This window comes from Gracilinanus agilis, chromosome 3 (assembly GCF_016433145.1).
Source record: "Gracilinanus agilis isolate LMUSP501 chromosome 3, AgileGrace, whole genome shotgun sequence".
In the NCBI taxonomy this organism is placed as follows: Eukaryota; Metazoa; Chordata; class Mammalia; order Didelphimorphia; family Didelphidae; genus Gracilinanus; species Gracilinanus agilis.
This window is the reverse complement of record NC_058132.1, coordinates 655,426,575-655,447,379: the sequence shown is the minus strand read 5'-3', so window position 1 is coordinate 655,447,379 and position 20,805 is coordinate 655,426,575. Positions and strand designations below refer to the sequence as shown.

Genomic DNA, 20,805 nt, shown 5'->3' with positions numbered 1-20,805 from the left:
CCTTCTTTCCTTCCTTCACTCTTCCTTCACTCTTCCTTCCTTCCTTCCTTCACTCTTCCTTCCTTCCTTCCTTCTTTCCTTTCTTCCTTCCTTTCTTCCTTCTTTCCTTCCTTCCCTTTTCTCTTCTCTCTTTCATCCCTCCTTCCCTCCCTTCCCCCTTCCTACTACATTTATTTGGTACCCATAATCTTCTACACACTGTGTTAGATACTGAAGACAGAACAACAAAAAGGAGTATCTGCCCTTAAGGACTTTATATTTCTAGCTGTGTGTATAATAGCATCTACATGAGAGAATAAATGAACAATTTATACAAAGTCACTTCTGGGTAGAGGCTATAGCAACCAGGGGATCAAAAGAGCCTTTTTGGAGGAATTAATGCTTGAGCTGAGCTTTTAGAAAGTTAGTGATATTACAAGTAGGTGAGATAGGAGGGTATTTAAGGACCGGGAGAAGCTTGTTCAAAGCCCCAGAGAAAAAAGATGAAGTTTTAAACTATATGTGGAGAATAGCATGTAGACTACCAGGTAGCTATTTGGGCAGAGAAGGTATGACCTGACAGAAATGAGCAGAAGTTACAAAGAGATCAATCAAAGCTTGATAGAACAAGAATCCTTTCTAACAATCCATGGAATAATTTGTCTCCAGAAGCAGTGAGATCCCCTCAATGAAGTCTTTAAAGGAGAGAGAATTGATGACTACTTCTCAGTATGTTATAGAAGGAACTCTGGGTATAGGTTGAACTTGATGGCCTCTGAGGTCCCTTTTAACTCTGAAATTCACTGATTTTGTGGAAATTGTGACCCAAATCTACTTTCAGATTTCGGGTCTCAGAATCTCTACTTCATGTCATAATTCATTGTATTCATTCACATTCTATATCCTATTCTACCATGTTGTTTCCCTGACCCCAACCCCCTCCTCCCATCCCTTGACAGTCTTCCTTAATTCCCCATGCCTTTTATTGCAAATATGGATATAATGGCTTTATAGAAAACCATTCCCATAGATTTAGCTCTGGAAAAACTTTCAAAATGGTACCTATCCCCTGACTTCCCAGAATACATCTCAATATATTTAATTTTTTAAAATAAGTTTTGGACCTGGCAGGGTTATTAGAGATTCACCTAGTTAAACCCCTTTCTTTTATAAATGTAAAAAAAAACTGAACCCTAGAAAAAGTGATTTGCCCAAGGCCAAAAATAAGGTAGTATCTGTTGCGGGCTCTGACTCTGATTAAGATCCCAAGAGGCTCTGCTGAAAAATAATGGTAGAGGGGAGACGTTAAGACTATGGAATCTCATCCTTAGATCCCTCTATTGCTCAGAAGTAAGGAATGACTATGTCTTCCTCTTGGAAGTCTGGTTACAGAAGACAAGGAGTTTAGGAATGCCTAAAACACATTGAAAGAAGTTGTAGTCTCCTTGGCTACCATCTCTCCACGCTCTCAATAAGGCAAATTCTTGAGCTAATGTTATTCTTGGTTTTTAACTTCATCCCTGATTCTCCCTCACTTGCCATGCCACAGCCCCCTCCAATCATTTTCACATGATGCAGAAAATTTGCTTTCCTCCAATCTTTTTTTGCATCTGCCAGTATTTCCATTAAAAGCTGCCCCTTATTTTTGGAACCAAGCTGCTGGGGCTAGGGGTTCTTCTTTGGCTTCCAGGATGTTGCTAATGAGCATCTGGCCAGAGTAAGAAATGCAGTCACAAATGAGCCTTTTCATCAGCTACCTTAATCACCTTTTTGTGCAGTGACCTGACTGGCTTTGCATATGTTCTGACACCTGTGCTTTTGACAATAGTTTAAAATAACAATGTACAAGAAGCAAAGAAGGGCTATCGACTACATGGGACAAGATGTAACTGGGCTGTTGATCCACTGATTCTTCCTCCAGACTTTTGAAATCTAGGAAAGTTACTAGTCCTATTTTACAGGTGGGAGTGGAGCTTTTTATTTAAGAAAATAAATTGGGGGCAGCTGGGTGGTTCAGTGGATTGAGAGCCAGACCAGATATGGGAGACCCTGAGTTCAAATCTGGCCTCAGATACTTCCTAGCTGTGTGACCCTGGGCAAGTCACAACTCCCCCCCCCCCAAATTGCCTAGCCTTTAACACTCTTCTGCCTTGAAACCAATACACAGTATTGGCTCTAAAGAAGGTAAGGGTTGTTTTTTTTAAACCCTTAACTTCTGTGTATTGGGTCCTTGGTGGAAGAGTGGTAAGGGTGGGCAATGGGGGTCAAGTGACTTGCCCAGGGTCACACAGCTGGGAAGTGTCTAAGGCCAGATTTGAACCTAGGACCTCCCGTCAGTAGGCCTGACTCTCAATCCACAGAACTACTCAGCTGCCCTGGTAAGGGTTTTTTAAAAAAGAAAAGAATTGCTTTAGATCCCTTGGCTTATTTATAGTGTCCTCCTGAATGCTTATGTTCAAAGGTCAACTTCAAAATTATACGGTTGGTACTGGTTAAGAAATAGAAAAGTAAATCAGGGGAACAGAACATATATACAACAAACAACTGTAAAAGATTATAGTAACCTTGTGTTTGACAAAAGTCAAGATTCAAGTTTTTGGAAGAAGAACTCACTATTTGGTAAAAATTATTGGGAAAACTGGAAATCACCAGAAACTGACAGAAACTAGATATGGCCCAATATCTTATGCCATTTACTAAGATAAGATCAAAATGGATACATGATCCAGACATAAAGGAATATATCATAAGCAAATGAGAAGAACAAGGAACATATTACTTATAAGATTTATGGATAGGAGAATTTATGAACAAAGATAGAAAACTTCTTGAGATAGTAAACAGATAGCTTTGAATATATTAAACTGAAAAGTTTTTGTGCGAATAAAACTAATTTGGCCAAGATTAGAAGGAAAGCAGTAAGTTGGGGAAAAATTTTATAGACAGTTTCTTGGATAGAATCTCACATCTAAAATATAAAGAGAACTTTGTAAAATACAGAAGAATGTGAGCCATTCTCCAATTGATAAATGGTCAAAAGATATGAATAGACAATTTGGGGATGAAGAAATCAAAGTTATATATGAGTATATATAAATGCTCTAAGTCATTTTTGGTTAGAGAAATGCAAAATCAAACAACCCAGATATCATATCACCCTATCAGATTGGGTAAAATGTTAAAAGAATATGTGGAAAAATAGGGATACTAATACACTATTGGTGGAATTGTAAACTGATCCAACCACTTTAGAGAGCAATCTGGAATTATGCTCAAAGAATTATAAAACTATGTATACTTTCTGACCCAGTGATGCCTCTATTAGATTTATTTCCTAAAGTAAAAAATGAAAAGAACTTATATCTTCCAAAATATTTATAGCATCTCTCTTTTTTCTGGCAAAGAACTAGAAATTGAAGGGATGCCCATCAATTGGGAATGTGTGGGATATGGTTGTGATGGAATACTACTGCACCATAAGAAATAACAAATAGGTTAATTTGGGTAAAACAAAGAACTACATGAAATTATGAAGAGTGAAACTAGAAGAACCAAGAGGATGTTACATACAGCAACAGAAATATTGTTTGAAAAATGACTTATGAGTTGTTTATATGACTTGTGAAATTTTTTTTTTAATGTTAATAGCAATTAATAGGAAAGATAAATGCACCGGTGGCCATCACACTTCCCTAGATCATTGCAGCACCCACCAGGGGGCGATGGCGCCCACTTTGGGAATCACTGGTCTAGAATCTTTCATGTAAGAAGTTCAAGATAGCTTAAGCTGCTGTTTTAAGGTCAGAATGCAGAGACTGGAGAATTAGAATCCAAATCTCTCCAACAAGCACATGATAGGTTCATCTTCTTTTTCTATCTGTAAGAGTCAAATGCCATTAGAACCAGACCACTGTTTATTCCTTGTATTCCTCCTAAGAAGTGACACTCAACTAATTAGTAATGTAGCCTTCAACAAGTAGATTGGGTGGAAAAATGAAGAATGCTATGTTCCTTAACAGATAAACCCATAACCCTGTTATTAATATCAAGTAAAGCATTAAATATGAAGACAAAAGCTCACTAAAAATGTTCAGTGTGGCCATGGAGGATGTCCAGGAGAGAGTCTGAATAGAAGGTTCCCTTGTAGATGCTCTATATTAGAGGTTGTTAGACGTGTGTGTGTGTGTGTGTGATGAGCTGGTAGCAGTATGGTGGAAATGATGGACCTCATCAGAATAATATTTTTAAAGGCATCCAAAAAAAGAAAAGAAAAAAAATTAAAATTAAAAAATTAAAAAAATAAAAAAATAAAGACATCCAATAAGAAATATGAGATGGTAAGGGGAAATGATATTAAAATGTAGCTATTGAAGTATTTTTCAGAATTTACGAACTTCAGGTCAAATGCTTCTGCTTTAAAACTCCTATTTTCAGAATTGCATCAATCCCCCCAGAATATTAGAGGGTTACTTCGATGAGATCATTAGCCTCTCAAAAGAAACAAGACTAACAATTGACTCTGGAACAACTATATGGATGAAAAATGCCTGTTGTTTTGAATATGGCGTGCAGTTGAATGGGCAGCTCATTGAACTGGCCACTCAGAGTCTATAAATGATGGGTTTTGCAGATGGAGGCTGAGCTAGTTCCAGCATGGAAGCATATCAAGCTGGAGTGCATTTGGAACAGTTAACAGTGCTTTCAAAACCTCAAGATTCTCTCTGAAACCGAAATTCACCTTTTTAACACCAACCTTCTCTTGGTGATGTCATCTGGCTGTGAATCACAGAACACTCCAGCCTCCTGAAAATCAAAACTGTGGGTGAACCAGAGGGCAATAGAGAGACACATAGTGGGCGTAAGCCAGCCATAGCCTAGCAGTGACTTATGTCGTACAAGGAATGTCATCCAAGAGGAAAAAGTGATGGATAACAGATAAACAGCCTCAGTTCTGCTCTGGGACTCATGAAATGCATAAGAGAGTCTAGAGGAAGATGGTCATTTTGTTGGGAGAAAACAGAGAAGAATGGAACAAGAGGAAGATTTGGATGGGCTATAATCTGGAGAGACTGCCTTCATCTAGGAGATCTTGAATCCATTGCTATTTTGAGATATATTTTCAGAATAAAGGGTTTATTTTAATAGGAGTTGGGATCAGGATCAGAGGTCTATGGCTGGAGGGAAGCTCATCTAATAGAACCCTCTTATTTTTTGAAAATACCTTCTCTCTTAGAAAAAATATTAGGTATTGATTCCAAGGCAGAAGAGTAGTAAGGACTAGGCAATGGGGGTTAAGTGACTTGCCTAGGATCACCCAGCTATGTAATATCTGAGGCTAGAGTTGAACCCAGGTCCTCCTGTCTCTAGGCTTGGCTTTCTTATCCATTGAGCCACCTGGCTGCTCCAGAACCCTCTCATTTTACAGATGACAAGACTGAGAACCAAGGAAGTACCCAATGCCATGTGCGTAGTAAGTGTCCATGGAAGGATTTAAAACAGTCCTTTGCCTCAAGAGCTGGTGTTCTTCATGTACCCAGTAATCCTTCAAAAAGATGTTATTTGTTATAGGACTTTAAGGCAAAGCACTGTACACACATGATCTCATCAGACCCTCCCAACAACCCAGAAAAAAGGTGTTTAACCTTCATAAACTTTCCTTAGGAAGAGAATAACAACAATGACAACTAACATTTATATAGCCTCTACTATGTGCCTGGAACCATGCCTAGTGCTTTATAAATGTCATCTCATTTGATCCTCACAACAATTTGGAAAGGTAGTTGCTATTATTATCCCCATTTTACAGATGAGCAAAATGAGGCAAAGAGTGGCTAAATGACTTCTTCAGTGTCACACAGCTAGGAAACATCTGAAACTAAATTTGAACTCAGTTCTTTCTGTTTCTAAGCCCAGCCCTCTAACTACTGTACTTTTGGGCTTTCTCCCAAATCTGGAATGCCTTCCTCACCTGACAGCAATAATAAGAAAAATAGCTAGAATTTACATAGAGCTTTAAGTCTGAAAAACACTTTATGCATTATTATTTATTCCCATTATTAATATATTATCCTATTATTATCTCTATCTTATAGATGAGGAAACCGAGGCTAAGAGTTGTTAAGGGATTTGCCGAGGGTCACATCTAGTAAATGTTTGAGGCATAAACAGCTCAGAGCAGGTTTGACTTAACACTTGGGATAAAATAAATGAAGGAGGGAAAAAAAAAGACTTCCTCGCTATGTTCCTGGGAGACCGATTCCCAAATGGGTTTCTTCAAACAATGCTGGTCATTTTCACTCTGTGAAATGATGACAGGTCCTGTGTTTATTCTTTGGGATTGTTTTCTTTCAATGTTCGTGACAAGAATTCTTGGCATCTTGCTGGCAATCAAGAGGAAGCCAAGTGACATGGCTGTGTTCAGAATTACTCTGATTCTTGGGGGAAAGTCACCGGAGAGCCAGCAAGCTCCATCAGCATGCCCCCTTGCTTTTGTTCCTGTGAAGAACTTCTGCAAGCAATGTCGGGAAAGGTTAACGTGCAGGAAATGAACACAGTGCTCCAGTTGGGTCCAATTAAACACCCACTAGAGAGCCCTCCTCTCCTGTCGTGGGATCACAATTCTCTGTTTACCAGTTCAGAGGCATTACCTTCTTCTAAGAAGGGGATTTGGAATTAAGATGAAAAGGCTGGGCTCCTTCCAAGAATTCCTTTTGACTCCAACCCTCTGATGAAGCCCGGTATTATTACTGAGAGTGAAAATGAAGAGGAAGAGGTGGGAAAGAGGAGAAGAAGGGAAGAAGGAGTTGGAGGAGGGAGGGAGGAGGAGCAGGGAGAATCAACTTCTTTGTGGGAATACCACTGGGAGAATTGGCAGTTTCAAGATCACCTCCCTTGTAGGCACCTTAAGTCTTAAAAATGTACATCAAATCTTGGCTCTTGGGAAGGATTTAAAATAGCCATTTTTTCTTTATAGATCAAGAATGTGCTGCATAGAAGATGATATTTGGTGCAATCGTATGTGCACGTGTGTGTGTATATGAGTGTATACAATATGTGTGTATAGTATGATTGTGTGTGTGTGTGTGTGTGTGTGTGTGTGAGACAGGACATCAAAAGCACACCAGGAGTTGGGAGATGGGTGGGGGATGAATGGAGGAGGAAATAGATTCCTTTCCAGTTCGGAGGTAAGGAGTTCTTTGTTCTTAGCAAAAAACAAGGAGATCACTTTGTAAGAGAGGATGAAAAAATATCTTGGAACAGTTCTTTGAAATCCCTTCTCTAAGGCTCATGGGTATAATGTTGTTTATTGCTTTAACTGCATTACACAGACTCTTGAAAAAAGGGCTATAAAATGGATTAAAGTCCTTTCAGACTGATTTCCCATGACTCCTTCCACACACACTGTATGTTCCAGTCCAATGGGTTCTACTTGCTGTTCCACACATGCCATGACATCTCCTGCCTCTGTGGCTTATTCCAGACCTTAGACTGCTTCCTCCCCTTCCCCGCTTAGAATCTTGGCTTAATTTCAGCCTCAATTCCTTCATCTCAGCCTCTAGCTCCCATGTGGGATCTTACCTGATCACTCAGTTAATTCTTTTCTCTTCCCATCATCCAAATTACTTTGTGCTTATTCATTACTGTACATGTATGCATAGGAATAAAGATTTAAAATTGGAAAAGATCTTAGAGGTCATGTAGTCTGGAGCCCCCATTGTATAGAGGAGAAAACCGAGGTTTAGAGCAGATCAAAAACTGGATCACAAAGGCTAGACTCAGAGCCAGAAAGTGGCAGGACAGGTTTTGAATCCATGTCCTCTGACTCTAACCTGCGTTGCTTCCACTATTCCATGTCACTTCCTTCCTTCCTTATAGAGCCAGGGATGTTTCCTTTACATCTTTGTATGCCTGGCATCTAGCACGGTGCCTTCCTCACATGTGGCAGGCACTTGGGGAAAGGTTTATTCAAATAAATTGAATTGAAATTAACTCTGTTTTTGAAGACTTTTTAAAGATTTAGAGAAAATCAGGACCAGAGAAAAGAAATAGGAATGTAAAGAAGGGAAAATTAAGAATACCTAAAGATGAAAGAAAGAAAACATTTCAAAATCGCATTTCTTTACTCCCCAAACTTTTGAGTGCTTAGACATGAGATGCCTAACTTAATTCATTTGTTTGTTTCTAATGAGCACCATAAATCTACCATTAATACCCTGTACTCTAGAAATGACCAAGTGCTTGAACGAAGAATCCCAGAGTTACAAAATAAATGTGATCTTCTCTCATGAGCTGGAGTTTCAATTATTTAAAGGGCACATTTCCCCCCTTGCTTTTAAAAAGTATAAATACATCTTTCATTCTTGATGAGGGACCCAAATCCCTTTTCTCTTTAGCACAGTTAAAAACAAAACAAAACATTAACAATCTTGTAAGAAAACATAGTTGGACCCAATTTTTGAAAAATATTACATTAAAAAATTCAATGTGCTTATACATCTTATTTCCTAAGAAATTCAATTCCAACTCTAGACATTGAACTTGGAAATAAAACTTCTTGCTAAATTGCAAAGTTAATTAGGATGCAATAGGAAGCCCAGAATTATTACCCTGAATTGATCTGTCACTAGCAATTTGTGCATCTGTGACAGATGATAGAGGTGAGGTAGGAAGGTAGGTTGGAATCTAGGAAGATGTAGGCCTCAGAACATAGCATTTTTTCAGAAGGAAGAGGAAACAGAAATATTTTGGAGCCCATTGGAAAACAACAGCAATGGCTGATTGTTAAGTTTTTACCTTGGAAATAAGCAATCACTACAATCTGAGCTTGATTTATTATTATTAAGCCCTTTTCTTCTCTCTTAGAATCAATAGTAAGTATCAGTTCCAAGGCAGGAGAGCAGGAAGGGCTGGGCAATTGAGTTAAGTGGCTCACCCAGGGTCACCCGGCATAGAAATGTCTGAGGCCAGATGTGAACTCAGGACCTCCTATCCCCAGGCCTGGCTCTCTATTTCTACTGAGTCACCTAGCTACTCCATTGATTTATTGTTTTGACAATTGTCTAGACTGAAAAAAAAGTGATGGAGAAAATGTTAATAATGCAGATTAAACTTTATAGTGTTTCCTAGGTATATTTTTTTTTTGCCAGAGAGCCAGTTGTTAAGCATTTACCTCCACTGGGAGGAATCACCCTAGAATGATTGCTTTTAATATCCTCTCAATTTTCTGCAATGGGCAAAATCTAGTAACTCCCACCCTAGTTATGTCTCAGACTCATGCACTGTTGGGACAAAGAAATTTAATCAGGAGTCAGAATTTTGGTTTTCTAGGTTAAGCTAAAGAGATGTTTACTGCTTTACCTCTGTCTCCCCTGTTTTGAAATTAGTGCATAATTAAAATTTTCTCCTTTAGAAAAATATTTTGTTTTTCTATCATTGTCACTCTCCCCAAGAAAGTTCTCCCTTATAACAAACAAGAATATTCAAGTAAAACAAATCAGAGTATTGGTTGGGTCTGCATGCCTGTGCCATGTTCTGCACCCAGATCCTACCAAAAGGTGCGAGGCATGGTTTATTCCCAGCCTTCTGAAGTAAGGACTGGCCACCTCATTGGTCAGAGCTCTGGAATCTTTGGTATTATTTCTCTTTCCCTTATTATGATCATTATGTACCCCATCCCTCTGGTTCTAGTTATTTCCCTCTGTTATCAGTTCACACAAGTCTTCCCAGGTTTATCTGACTTCCTCATTCTTTAATTTTTATGGCACAATAATGTTCCATTGTTTTTTACATAACAATTTGTTCAGCCAATGGAATGGACCATCCATTGGCACCAGTTTCCTTCCATTTCTTTGCTACTACAAAAAATGCTGCCATAAATATTTTTGTATCTATGAGATACATCCCTCTGACTTTGATCACTTTGGAATATATGTCAAGTAGGGGAACTGCTGGGTTAAAGGTTTGCTTAACCTTTTGAAACTCTAGTCTACCCATCAGCAATTTGGACTACATTTTCCTGAGATCCATGCAGCAGTAGAGTGAGAATAGATGGATTTGGATGGACAGAAATGCTGATTCCTTGGTAGGACTCACTCTGTCAGTGTTTACTGTGATCACTATGTTAGATGGTAAGCTCCTTGAGGGCAAGGATTGTCTTTTTCATTTTTTTATTCCCAGAATTTAGCACAGGGTTTGGCACATAGGAGGCCTTTAATATATGCTTCTTCACTAACTGACTGATTTTGATGATCCACTGTTCAACCTGATGTTGGAGGAGTACAGCAGGGCAGGCAGTTCTAAGGCTAGGAGCACAGGGATAGAGTAAAATTAGATATCACAGAAAGACTTTTGGGGTACAGACACCATGATTTGTGAAGACTGCCTCTTGAATGACTGGGACTACTATTTATTTTTTTAAACCCTTACCTTCTGTTTAGAATTGATTTTGAGTATCAGTTTCAAGGCACTAAGGGCTAGACAATTGGGGTTAAATGACTTGCCAGGGTCATATAGCTAGGAAGTGTCTGAGGCCAAATTCAAACCCAAGACCTCCCATCCTATACCTGGCTCTATCCAATGAGCCATCTCGCTGCCCCTGGGGTCATTATTTCTGTTATCAATCAAAAAAATTTATTAAAAGTTTATAATATGCTAGGTATAGTGTTAAATTTTAGGGATACAAAGAGAGGTAAAAAGAGATTCAGGTTCCAACAATTTCATCCCAATGAAATGATATAAATATGTAATATATAAATCTATTATATGTCACATAATAGAAATCATTAATATATAAAGAGGCAATCTATAAAAACAAAATATGCAAAATATGCAAAATATGTGCATATATTGTATAATCTAAATGTGCAGTGTTTGGAAATATATAATATAAATATGTACTTACATTTAAATATATTATATAACATAAATATGTGCTATATGTAAATCTCTTATGTAATATAAATATATAAATGTGAAAATATTTCATTGTGTTTGGCTTGCATCTTTCATTGATCATGTGAGTCAATGAGTCAGCAAGTATTTTTGAAGAACTTACTTTGTGAAAGGCACTATCTAAAGAGCTGGAAATACAAAAAAAAAATGCAAAATGGATACCTGCCCTCAAGAAGCTTCCATTCCAGTGGGGAAAACAGCATGTAAATAACTAGGTACATATAAGATTATAAACAGTAGACAAGAAGTCATTCAATAGGGGTTAGAAGTAACATCTGAGATGGGGCAGTGTTGAGGAAAGCCTTTTGCTGAAGACAGAGTTTGAGCTGAATCTTGAAGGAAGCCAGGAAAACCAAGAAATGGAGGTGAAGGGGCAGAACATTTAAGGCCAATGCAAAGACACAGAGACAGGAGATGGAGAGTCATTTTTTGAGGACTTGCAATAGAATGTGTGGAGGGGAGCAGAACATAAGACTAGAAAACCAGGAGGATTTTTGATGCCTAACAGACAAATCTTTATTGCATTCTGGAGGCAATGGGGACCCACCAGAACTCTTGGAGCTAAGGAGTGACATAAGTCAGACCTATACTCTAGAAAAAAATCACCTTGGCAACTGAGTGGAGGATGAAGTGGAGTGGGGAGAGACAAGGAGACTAATTAGAAAGTTAATTCAATAGTCGAGGCAGAAGGTGAGGAGAGGCTGAAATAAAAGCTATGGTTATATGAGTGGAGATGACAGAACATGATGGAGGGATGTGAAGGTAAAAATGAAAAAGTGTGGCAAATGATTGGATACATGAAGTGAAAGAGCACTAAGGTTGTAGGCTGGGTGACTCAGAGAATGGTGGTGTCCCTGTAAGAAGGAAGTTTAGAAGAGGGGAGGATTTAAAAGGAAATTCATTGTCATGAATTCTATTTTGAGCCAAGATGGAATGTTCTACCCTTCAGCAATAGGACAAGATTCCCTTCTTAAAATATGTCACTGATATCCTAGAGGATCTTTGACTTGTCCTCTGTCTCACCCTGATTATACTCTTCCCCACCCCAATCCCATCCCCTCTTAACAATGCCTGAAAGCTAAAAATAGACTCATTATCATTTCTATCCAAGCCTTTACATCTTTCTGAAAATCTTCCAGCTTCAATAATATCAGGTGCAGATTCAGGGCTCAAGGGTACGATTCAGTCTTCCTCCCCTTTCTCTGAGGAATTTTACAAGTGAAAGATGCTTCCAGAGGATTAGCCTGTGGTGGGCCTGGGAGCCTGGTGGTCCAATTTGAGATCAAGAGCCATGAATGAGATTAGAGAATACCATTCTCTGAAATGTAGTGAAAATTGCAGAAAAAGTTGATGGAAATTCAAAGCCCTTCTATTCCAAGGAGATGATGGAATTTCCACTTACAATGGAGACTCAGTAAGAGCATAAATGTCTTATTCAGAAACACTGTGTTTTGCCTATCCATTAGTAATAAGTATGATATTTACTCATATCATGTATCATATAGATTTAGTATAGTATGTCATATTCATACCTTATAGTTACCAATGTGTACATCATTCCCCTCGATCCCCTCAACAACTCTATACATAACACCAATTTAAAGATGAGAAAACTGTCTTGGAGGTGTTGTTCCTTGCCCAGGAACATAGAGCTACCATAATATAATATGCTACAAAATAATTATTACACACTTGGTATGAACAGAAGATGGAAAACGCAAAGTTTAAAAAAAGGCATCATCTCTGTGCTCGAGGAGTTTATGGTCTGGTAAAGGGATATATTTTATTGCATATAAATATCCTACATAAATTACAATGTTTCATAGGTAAACTTTCTCTTACCTCCTCTTCCCTACTATGACAAATGAGATAATAATCAGTCAGTTGGTCAATAACCTTTTATCAAGAGCCCATTCTGTGACAGTCACTGTGCTAAAAGTTGAGAATACATAGAAAAGAGAAAGATGGTCTTTAGCCTTGAGGAGCTCACAATCTAATGGAGGAGAATACATGCGAAGTACAACAGGTAATAATTCATAGAGAGGAGGCACTAGAATTAACAGGGATTGGGAAAGGCTTCCTGGAGAAGATGAAATTTTGGGTAGGATTTGAAGGAAGCCAGTGATGGACCCAGAACTGGTATGCAAGATGGAGGGAAGGGTTAGGGCTGAGCCAAGAGAAATCCACAATGGCCAGACCCCTTAGAGCAGGGCTTCTTAATCCTTTTTGTGTCGTTGAAGACTTTGAAAGTCTGGTGAAGATTGTGGATTCTTTCTCAGATGAATGTTTTTGAATGCATAAAATAAAATATGAAGGCTTGCAAAGGATTATTTATTATGTTGAAAGATTATATTAATTATATTGAAAAATATTATTTTTATAATTATATATAATCAAAATCATATTGAAAAATTAATTATATTGAAAGATAGTTATCTATCTATCTCTCCCTCTATTATCTATCTATGAGTCTAAGAATATATGTATGTATATATGTATCGCTTCCTCTTTATTTTCCATTGATCTATCTCTCTATCATATAGGATTATCAACAGCAGCTCCTTGGTATTAACAATTATTATTATTATTATTATTATTGAATAAAAACAGCAGCATCCTGATGGTAGAAGGAAAGACCCTAACTATTTTGAACCTTGATTTCAGCATTTAGCACAGTGGCTGGCACACAGTAGGTATTTCATAAATGTTTTTTGACTGAACTTATTCTAGCATTCAAATACTCAGTCCTTGGATTTCCGTGTCCATCTATGTTCATGTAACCCTAGGAATATTTAGCAATGAGTTCTTCTAAAGGGATGCCTTAAAGTTTCTAAGGAATAATTTTCTTATTTTCTAATTTTTAGAGCTAAAAAAGCCCTAAATGAAATTCTGAAAAGCAAAATGAGTAGAACCAAGACAACACTATATATAACTACAGAAATAATGTTTGCAGAATAACTTGTCAATGTCCACCTCCATAGAAAGAACTGGTAATAGAAACATGAAATACATAGTATATATTTCAAATAATGCCTTCTCCTACACAGGGAGGGAAAGGAAGGAGATATTTGGGGATTTTAATGTAACCATCAAACAAATAAATTGATTTTTTAGAAAAGCTTACTGGCTTTGGGTTGAAGATATCTGTATTGGCTTATGTACAAGGAAAGAAAAGTGAGATGAAATGATTTTTTCTTGGAAAACATCGACTTTCTGGTTACTCTATGGTTCTGCATTACCCATACTTCCCAGGGAAGAAAAATTCAGTTAGGCATTCACATCTCCCAACCTTTGGCTCCATAATTAGCTGAGTAAGTTCTTTATATACTATGAACCTAAGTGGATCCAACAACTATTCAGGGAATAGAAAATGGGGAGTTTTTGTCATCTGTTTCTGTTCCTAGGGATTGGGTGGGGATGCAGATGGCCTTTCCAGAGTTCCTTTGAAGTTAAAATATTCAGCGTAAAGGAAAGAGAAATATGGTGGGAAGAGGAGAAGGAGAAAAAGCCTGAGAACAGATAGAAAATCAATGTGTATTTATCTCTGTACAAGTTTTATACTCCCAATCAAGTGGAAGCAATAGGAGAGCAAGAACTACTTTTCATTGAGTCTTTGAATCTTTAGTACCTGGCCTAGACTGGTAAACAGAGACTGATTTTTGTGGGAGCCCAACGGGGATGAGGATTTATCAAAAAAGGCACTAGATTTGATAATTAGGAGGTCAATGGTAACTGGGTACAGCAGAGTGGATATAAATGGAGAGGAAATAGTACAGATTAATAATGCTGAGGGTATAAAGACAGAATGAAACTACAATCTTTGCCCATTGGGAGTACCCTTGGCAATTCAATTTGCCTTGTTCATATATTTAAGGTATTCTTGGACTAGATGTGGTAGGATAATGTTCCCCTGGGTTGTCGATGATCAAATTAAGGGTAACAGACCATTATTTCAAGACCATTTTTTTCATTCATTCATTGGCTATTTGCCCTTTTTTGAATAGCACTATTAACCTTTTCCCCCCAAAAAAATATTGACTAGAAAGTGACTATATGAAATTGCTTAATTTAAATATACATATATTGAATGGGAGAATGGAAAAAAGGGCGCACAGTTATATTGACTGGAATAGGATTACAAGGGTTATCAATTCTTGTTCTATAGGGTGCAAGTTAGATACAGGAACCAGATGGGGTTAGGAAGAAATCTCTCCCACTGGTGCCATAGAATATGATTCATGCACTATGGAAATCGCACTTTCCCTGAAGCATAGTTCAATAGAGGTTACTAGATCATTAGCCTAATCTTATATTTTTTATTAACTGAAATTAACTCCTGATTGTCCACAGGCAGGTTCTTGCCACGGAGGCATGAATATTAAAATTCAAAAACAAAATGCAAATGATCTCTCAGTTATCGTTCACTGTGTACCTCAAGTAATTGGAATTTGCAAGTAGTTGAAAGTTCTTGTCCTCTTCATAGATAAAGCATTCAAAAATGAGCTCATTGATAAAGTTACATTGTCATTTGATCAACAAAAATGGAGATGCTTCTGGAAAAAAATAACACTGGAACTAAGCTATTATTTAAATTTGGTTTTAAAGTTTTATTGTGTTTTTTGACACTTACAGACATTTCCCTTTATCTTCTTCCCCATTTATAACTCATCCATGTCTCATCCTTTTATTTTTTTTTTAATATTTTTTTCAATTTTGTCTAGTCATTTTCAGTCATGTCTGAGTCCTTGTAATCCCTTGTAATTTTAGATTTTCTTGGCAGAGATACTAGAATGGTTTGTCATTTCCTTCTCCACTTCATTTTACAGATGAGGAACTGAGGCAAACAGGGCTAGGTAACTTGGTCATGGTACATAACTAGTAAGTAACAGATTTGAACTCAGGAAAATAATTCTTTCTGATCTCAAGGTTGGCACTCTATTCACTGTGCCACCTAGCTGCCTCTGTTTTATTTTCTACCTATCAGGAAAAAAAAATCAACATCTTTCTAACAAACTTGCATAGTCAAGAAAATCGAATCCCTGTATTGATCATGTAGAAAATGTATATCTCATTGCACATCTCGAGTCTAATACTTTCTGTCATCAATTCTTCCATCATCGGTCTTCTGGAATCATGCTTGGTCATTGCCTTCATCAAAGTTCTTGAAGTATTTCAGTTATCTGTCTCTATAATATTGTTGTCGTTATTTCTGCTCACTTCATTGTGCATCAGTTTATTTCAGTCTTCCAAGGTTTCTCTGAAATTTTCTCTTTCATAATTTCTTATAATGCAATATTATTCCCATTACATTTATATTTGTTCATTTGTTCATATATATATATCATTTGTTCAGTTATTACCCAATTGATGGCATACTCTACTCTTTTGAAAAAGAAAACCACCAAACAAAACTAGTCATTACAGAATCACATCTGACATTATGCTAAAACCATTGTTTGTGAACAAGGGTTGTCCTAAGTTTTATGGGGACCTGAATAGTTTTTTTGCATGATCTAGCCTATATAAACAGTTTTATTTAAAAAGTATTATAAAATTCATAAGCCCATGTGAAATATACTGATTTATCAATGAAAATTTAGAATAATTCACTTGTGATTCAGCTTTGATAACAAGTATTATAATTTAAAACAGAACTAGACAGAGCTGAAATGACTATCTAAATTCAAGTTACTATTGTAGTCTGCTCAGGTTACAATTCTGTGCAACATCCTTGATCACTGATGGTTAAAGGATGAATTTCTACTGCCTATGCTCCTGGCTATTTGTAATATTATTTGTCAGCCAGTCCAGGAGAATGGCTCCACTCGCATCTCTATTATACTGCCTGCAGTCCCTTACCACCAGACCATGTCATCATTCCTTTCCTCAATGAGCTTCAGCAGCTCAAGAAAAGTCCTTTGTTATTTAATACCCTTCACAACTGGGTTCCAGTCTATCTTTCTAGGTGAATATGCCTTTTCTCATGCACTAAATGCTCAGCCCATATTTATTATTCCCCATCATGGTATCCCATCTCTTTTCTCTGAGTCTTTGCATAGGCTGTCTCCCATGCCTGGAACCTTCACCCTCCTCATCATCACCTCTTGAGTCATTAGTATCCTGGTAAAAGTAAGTGTTTAATAAAGTTGATTCAATTGAAGTCTTAGCTTTACTAACATGTCCTTTAAGAAGCTTTTCCTGATTCCCCCATTGCTAGTGCATCTTACCCCAAACACTGTTTAGTATAATATGTTTAGCATTTAGTGTGTATATACATATATATATATATATATTTAGTATAAATCCTCTGTTTTACTCATCTGTGAACATATGGTCTCCCCCTAGTAAAGTGTTAGGTCCTTGAGGATGGAGGTTGTCTCACTTTCCTATAAGTGTCTCCAGCACCAAGCACAAACTTGACCCGTAGCATGTTTGTTCTTCATGATTATTGATTACAACCGACACTATAAAATATACAATCCCTGTCACCTCGGAGCTTGGGCGTTGTGACATGCACAATTAAATCTATTGTAGGTTAATCCAGGATGAGGGAGACAGGAACCCGGAGGCTCAAGAAAACTTTCGGTGAGGGAGAACTTGGAACTAGCATGATCCTCGAGGAAAGAGAAGGCTTCTGACAGGCTTGAGATGTGAGAGGGCATTCGAGCCTTGGAGACAGACTCCCCAAATGCACAGAGGTAAGAGGCAGCCCATAGAGATGGACGATAGCGCTCTATCCTGCCAGGCTGGACCGTAATTGTACAAAACTAGCTTGGTGAATAAAATGCAATAGTAACAAAGTTGCTGATGTGGTTGTCTAGCATTTTCAGAGTCTTTAACCTATTTGGGGTTTTCTTAGCAAAGATACTTGAGCAGCTGGTCATTTCCTTCTCCAGCCCATTTTACAGATGAGGATACCAAGCAAATAGGGTTAAAAGACTTGCTCAAAATCACAGCGTCTGAGGCCAGATTTGAACTCATGAAAATGAGTGTTCCTGACCCTAGGCTTGGAGCTCTATCTATTGTGCCATCTAGCTGCCTTATAGACATTTTCAAATTGCAATAACTCCACCAGAGAAATCATATAAAAAGCAAAGAAAAATTATATACATATACATATAAAAATATTTATATTTATATAAAAATATTCCCTATCTTGGGACTGATTATTGAGTGTCATCTTGAGTCTATTTCAATAAAGTAGCTTAAANTGGTGAATAAAATGCAATAGTAACAAAGTTGCTGATGTGGTTGTCTAGCATTTTCAGAGTCTTTAACCTATTTGGGGTTTTCTTAGCAAAGATACTTGAGCAGCTGGTCATTTCCTTCTCCAGCCCATTTTACAGATGAGGATACCAAGCAAATAGGGTTAAAAGACTTGCTCAAAATCACAGCGTCTGAGGCCAGATTTGAACTCATGAAAATGAGTGTTCCTGACCCTAGGCTTGGAGCTCTATCTATTGTGCCATCTAGCTGCCTTATAGACATTTTCAAATTGCAATAACTCCACCAGAGAAATCATATAAAAAGCAAAGAAAAATTATATACATATACATATAAAAATATTTATATTTATATAAAAATATTCCCTATCTTGGGACTGATTATTGAGTGTCATCTTGAGTCTATTTCAATAAAGTAGCTTAAAAATTCACATGCTTGACTAGCGACATAAATCAAAATAACTGAATAATTATTTACTGAAACAATAATTTATAAGTCTACCCTATTTTCCAGGACATACATAGAGCTTTTTGTAAATAATTAAACACATTTAGTCACCCTATTGTCACTAAAAAGTATTACTTTAGTGAGAGTAAAGACGTTTTCCTACCATTAATAAATAAAATAGTTAAAATAGTTAATTTCCCCCTTAACTCATTTTGAATGTTTATTTTGTGTATATTTCATAATTTAACATGAACATAGTAGGAGATGCACATAACCTTTTATTAAACAAAATTTTTTATTGATGATGTACAGCTAGAATAATTTGTAGCGCACTGGCCTCGATCACTGAAAATAAATGACTTGCCTATGATTATCCTGCTAGCATATGCCAAGAATTAGCCTCCCAAAGAGAATGGGGAAGGAATAAGCATTTATATAGAACCTACTATGTGCCAGGCTGGGCCAAGCCTGGAATCAAGAAGTGAATTCAAATCAGGTCTCAGACATTAACTTTCTGTGTGACACTGGGAAAGCCACTTAACTCGGTTGGTCTCAGTTTCTTCATCTTTAAAATTAGCTGGAGAAGGAAATGGCAAACCACTCTAAGATATTTGCCAAGAAAACCCCAAATGAGGTCATGAAGAAAAATGACTGTAATGTGCCAGGCACTATACTAGGCACTTTATAATTATTATCCCATCTGACCCTCACAAAAGCCTTTTGAGATAGATGCTATTATTGTTATTTTTAAACCCTCACCTTCCATCTTAGAATCAATACTGGGTATTGGTTCTAAGGCAGAAGAGGGCAAGGGCTAGGCAATGGGAGTTAAGTGACTTGCCCAGGGTCACACAGCTGGAAAGTGTCTGAGGTCAGATCTGAACCTAGGACCTCCCATCTCTGGGTCTGACTCTCAATCTACTGAGCCACCCAGGTGCCCCTGATAGGTGCTATTATTATCTCCATTTTACAGATGATGAAACTGAGGCAAGCAGAAATTAAATGACTTGCCTAAGTTTGAAGGTAGATTTGAATTCAGGTTTTCCTGACTCCAAGCTCAGGGCTTTATCCATTCTCTTCTCAACAGCTCCTTGCATTGAGATAAAATCTACTTACTTGCTGACTATACCCATTACTTTTTTTTTTTTAACCCTTAACTTCTGTGTATTGACTTATAGGTGGAAGAGTGGTAAGGGTAGGCAATGGGGGTCAAGTGACTTGCCCAGGGTTACACAGCTGGGAAATGTCTGAGGCTGGATTTGAACCCAGGACCTCCTGTCTCTAGGCCTGGCTCTCAATCCACTGAGCTAGCCCAGCTGCCCCTACTTTAGGTTGCAGTTTCTTTAGCAGATGTAGTTTTTACAGGGTGGGGTTGCTAGCCCCACGCCCAACCCTCCTCCTTTTTCATCTTTAGCCCAGGAGTGTTAAGGGTGGGCAGTAGGGGTCAAGTGACTTGCCCAAGGTCACACAGCTGGGAAGTGTCTGAGGCCGGATTTGAACCCAGGACCTCCTGTCTCTAGGCCTGGCTCTCAATCCACTGAGCTACCCAGCTGCCCCTATACCCATTACTTTTAATATTAAGCAACAGAGAAAGGAAAAGTGTGTTTCCGAATCCAAATGGACCATTTCCAAGGTTTCAAAGATAGTCATTGAGATGTCTAGTCTAGGTGGTACAGTTGGGAAGATGCTGTACTTGGAGTCAAGAAGATCTAAATTCAGAGCCTGCCTCAGACACGGGATGACCCTGAGCAAATCACCAGACTCTTCTCATCCTCAGTTTCCTTATCTGTAAAATCAGGATAATAATCACACTTACCTTTCAGGTTGTTGTGGGGATCACATGAAATAAACATTCATTACTTTGCAAAACTTAAATTTCCATGCAAACGCTAGCTGTTGCTGTTCTAATGATAATCATGCCTCTACAGTATACTTGGTCCCATCTCATAAATGAAGAAATTAGAGGGAAAGTGGCAGTTGGAGCAGGACCATGACTTGGCTGGGCACCTCCTCCACTTTCCTGCCTCCTCCTGCTCTTGGAAAGAAGATCCAAGATGCCTTTGGCTGAGTCATTTTTCTCCTCCAAGCAGAAGGCATTGTGAATCCCAAAGAAGGCCATCACCATAGCATCTTGTGACAGAGAGTGGCTCCAAAGCCAAGGAGAGCTCTGAAGCTCCATGAGGGTTTTCTTTCCTCCTGCCCATC

At 37.9% G+C, this 20,805-nt stretch overlaps 1 protein-coding gene across 1 annotated transcript in view; it reads right to left on the bottom strand.

Annotated features, from left to right (window-relative positions):
• The window catches only part of KCNAB1 (potassium voltage-gated channel subfamily A regulatory beta subunit 1), a 434,965-nt gene that overhangs the window by 117,701 nt on the left and 296,459 nt on the right, over nucleotides 1–20,805 (bottom strand). Inside the window, exons 4-5 of the mRNA XM_044669530.1 lie at nucleotides 16,329–16,340; nucleotides 1,493–1,509 (exon numbers count right to left, since the gene is read on the bottom strand). Coding sequence (XP_044525465.1) covers nucleotides 1,493–1,509; nucleotides 16,329–16,340 — 29 coding nt within the window. The remainder of the gene's footprint in view (nucleotides 1–1,492; nucleotides 1,510–16,328; nucleotides 16,341–20,805) is intronic.